Here is a 3586-nt window from a genome sequence, read left to right on the forward strand (position 1 = left end):
TGAAAGCCACTAGACTTGACATTCCAGATTTTTCCACATTTGGAATAGTTTGGATTCCACCATAAGACTTACTCTTAGCGCGTGTACCTCCCACCCAACAAACACAACTATCTAGTCTCAACCACAAGCTAATCCATGTCATCGATCCAAACCTTCTCAATCCAACGGCCAAAGACAGAAACGAAGGAACAATACACACTTAGGTTAGAAACTTTGAACCCTAAAACTTTAAAGCGCGAAAAATCAACGCAGATGAAGAAAGTGTGAGGAGAAGAGAAATCAGAAAACTAGGGTTTCATTTTGCTTCTTTCAATACGAAATCGACCTGAGATAGAGTGAAATCAAGGTTTCAGAAAATTAGCCTTCCTTTTGGATTGATTTCTAATTTGGGGATTTTTTTAGGGGCTTTGGGAAAAAATTCGAACCATGGATGAGGTTTGGGAGAAAGCTGTGAAAACAGCACTTGATCTTGATGGGCAGGGCGATTATGCAGCAGTAAAAACCCTAACTTTAGATGGAGCAGTGAAGTGTTATCAAGGTAAACTTCCATCACAAAATCTATTAGAGAAATTTAAAGGGCTTGAACATCTTTCAATAGCTAATGTTGGTCTTTCTTCACTAGAGAGATTTCCTTGTATTACAACTCTTCAGAAGCTTAATTTATCAGATAATCGTATCGTTCGTGGTTTAGAGTTTCTTGTTAAAGCTGGTTTAGATTCGTCAAGAGATCTTGATTTATCGAACAATAGGATTCAAGCTGTTGAAGATTTAGCTCCACTTGCTGAGTTGAAACTAGAATCTCTTGATTTGTATGAATGTCCTGTTACAAAGATTAAAGATTATAGATCTAGGGTTTTCGGATTGATTAAATCTTTGCAGTATTTGGGTAAGATGGATGTAAATGGAGTTGAAGTACTTGATTCAGATGAAGACGAGGAAGATGATGATGAAGAAGAAGATGAGGAAGAGGATGTTGGGTGTGGAGAAGTTGATGGAGAGGGTCAACTAGGTAAGAAGATGAATAATGGTGGGGTTGCTGATGAAGAGGATGAGAGTGATGCAGATGAAGGTGTTGAAGAAGATGGAGAATCGGCAGATGAAGATGGCGAGGATGAGGTGAGAAATCTTCTTGCTATTCAGTTTCCTTAGTTTTTCCCATTTTTGGGCTGTTTAACTAGTAAGATAACTGAGTGTCTTGGTAGTTGAAATATTGTAGTTTACAGCATTGTGTAGATATTTGATTTGTATAATTAGAGGTTGATTCACTTTTATAGCACTTTGACTCCTATGACCTATCCATCCTTATTGTCAAATTATATGAGTCATGGTGAATTCAAGTTGTCAGTTTCTTTAATGGTACACAACACACACTTTGGAGTAGCACATTGTACACCAAAATTGTGAAGCTCTTCAGTTTGAAATTGTGATGGCTGTTATGCGGTTATTGCTCTCCGTAGCTAGTTTAGTACACCCTAATGTCCGTCAGAACTCAGAAATATTTGATGTCATTGGATTGATTGGTTTAGTGATACTTACTTAGCTATGTTTAAATGAGGATTGATAGGTCAACTAATTCTGCATAGATTCTTCACTCATGTGTGTTCATGTAATAATGGTTGGTATCCTGCATATGGCTGTTTCGTTTTATATCGTGTTCTTTTGTTGACATAACTAGCTTAATAATCTTACTCAAGTTATGAGGGTAACTACCAACTACATTTGAGTTGGAATTTATCATTTTGCACAGGAATTCCAATGATATAGCTTTACATACTATACCAACTAAATGTTTTATCTGCAAGAAGGCTTTGTAGTCTAAATAATTGAAGGATCTTGGACTCTGTTTCTTTGTTAGAACACCAAGTGACTTTGTTTTTGTACATGTATTCTCCAAGCTTCTGTCCAGTAGTTGCAAATGTCCATGGTTTTAAAACAGTTGCATATTATCTTACTTAAAAATTAATGCTAGTATATATTTGTTTTAATTATCAGATCAATTATCTCAGAAGTAAGATTATTCAGTATTGTATAGACGAGAGGCACAAGACTAACTGAATGTTAGATGTATTCATATATGTTATGCAAGTCTTTTGAGTTTCGCATCTGGTTGTCTATGATGCCTTTCAAGTCACCTTACTTTGCTTTTCAGTTACTGTCATCTTCATATCATATATTCATGTTAAGTAAAAAGTAATTTTGATACTATTTTGGCACTAGTAATCATCTTCTGTTTTTTGCTGTCAGGATGAGAATGACGAAGATGATGAAGAGGAAGATGAAGATGAGGAGGATCAAAATGGTGAGGTTCCAGTGCGGCCATCCTCTCCTTCACATTCCAAGAGGAAGAGATCTGAAGTCGATGATAATGGTGATGATGTTGACAACGATAGCATTGCGGATGCTGCAAGTCTTTGAAACTCGAATGAGGTGTAACCTTATTATCTTGAGAACAGTCGAGGAATTTTGTGGGGCAGGAACTAGATAGTCCTTCACCTTTGTTAGTCGGTGAAACTTCTTTATATATTGGTGGTATTACTCTGTTTATGAGAGAACGATGAATATAGGGAAGAAAGAAAAAAGAGATGTTGTCATGGCATGTGATTTGGAGGGAGGTATGGCGGGTACTTATACCAACAACTTGTTTGAAAAGTCGTTATTTTCTTTTTTTCTTTTGCTTTTGTTGGTGTTCTTATTGCCCTCACATGCTTCTCCTGCTGCGTATCATCCTACTTCAATAGATTATTTTGACAGGCCAATATTCCCTCCCTTGTTAGAGTGAATTTCTGTTTTCAAAGAAAAAAAAAAGGGTGAGAAAAAGGTGAATGCTAAAGAAGCCCTTTCTGAGTGTTTCTGTATCCAAGTAGCAAGGACTAGTGAGCTTATCTGTTGGATTGAATACTGAGCTTAACCCGGCATGACCTCCATAATAAATAATTTTTTCCTGCTCGACTCGTGTTATTTATTTGTTATTATTATACATGTATGTAGTGATGATTAACTTTTGTGCTTTGTTATTTATTTGTTATTATTATAAATAAATTTCAGGTCATCTGAATTGGTCAAGGTTCAACAGTTGGACATGACGATCAAAAATATTATTTCGAGATTTAATAAGAACTAAGAAGATCAACATTGGATTTCTTCAATAGTTGAAGAACATAAAAGGAGAAATTTTCTTCCATGACCATCATTATAAATATGACTAGGGTATGACCCGTCCCGTAACGGCCCGGTCTGTGGTCTATCTTTAAAAGTATAAAAGTATTATAATGGTAGCATTGGGAGGAAGTCTGTTGCAACAGTGTTATTCCACACCTGCATACCAGATTATTTGATGCATTTGAGTCTATTTACAATCTCGTAATAATGTAGGAGCCATATGGAGGTTTTCTTTTTCTCTTTAGAGAAAAAGCTATATTTTAGTTGCATGCTCCGGGTATCAGCAGTATCCCGTATGTATTATATTTTGGTTAAATTAGTTGGTTACTATATATTGCGCCCGTGCTCTGGATGGGCTTAGATATCTTGTACAGAAAATGTGTGTAATAGTAAAATATAAGTAAGAAAAATAATCGAATCGGCTATA

At 35.9% G+C, this 3586-nt stretch overlaps 1 protein-coding gene across 1 annotated transcript; it reads left to right on the forward strand.

The window, feature by feature from the left end:
- Nucleotides 1–212: 212 nt before the first annotated feature.
- Nucleotides 213–2701, forward strand: LOC113333782 (acidic leucine-rich nuclear phosphoprotein 32-related protein-like). Its single transcript, XM_026580186.1, has 2 exons — nucleotides 213–1116; nucleotides 2245–2701. The coding sequence occupies exons 1-2, from the start codon at nucleotides 427–429 to the stop codon at nucleotides 2413–2415; spliced, it is 861 nt and encodes a 286-aa protein (XP_026435971.1). The 5' UTR covers nucleotides 213–426; the 3' UTR covers nucleotides 2416–2701.
- Nucleotides 2702–3586: the final 885 nt, after the last annotated feature.

Source organism: Papaver somniferum, unplaced genomic scaffold, assembly GCF_003573695.1.
Source record: "Papaver somniferum cultivar HN1 unplaced genomic scaffold, ASM357369v1 unplaced-scaffold_133, whole genome shotgun sequence".
In the NCBI taxonomy this organism is placed as follows: Eukaryota; Viridiplantae; Streptophyta; class Magnoliopsida; order Ranunculales; family Papaveraceae; genus Papaver; species Papaver somniferum.

Coding starts and splice junctions, on each gene's coding strand:
- LOC113333782 (XM_026580186.1), top strand. CDS start 427: ATGGATGAGGTTTGGGAGAAAGCTGTGAAAACAGCACTTGATCTTGAT. Junction 1,117..2,244: donor ATGAAGATGGCGAGGATGAG/GTGAGAAATCTT, acceptor TTTTGCTGTCAG/GATGAGAATGACGAAGATGA.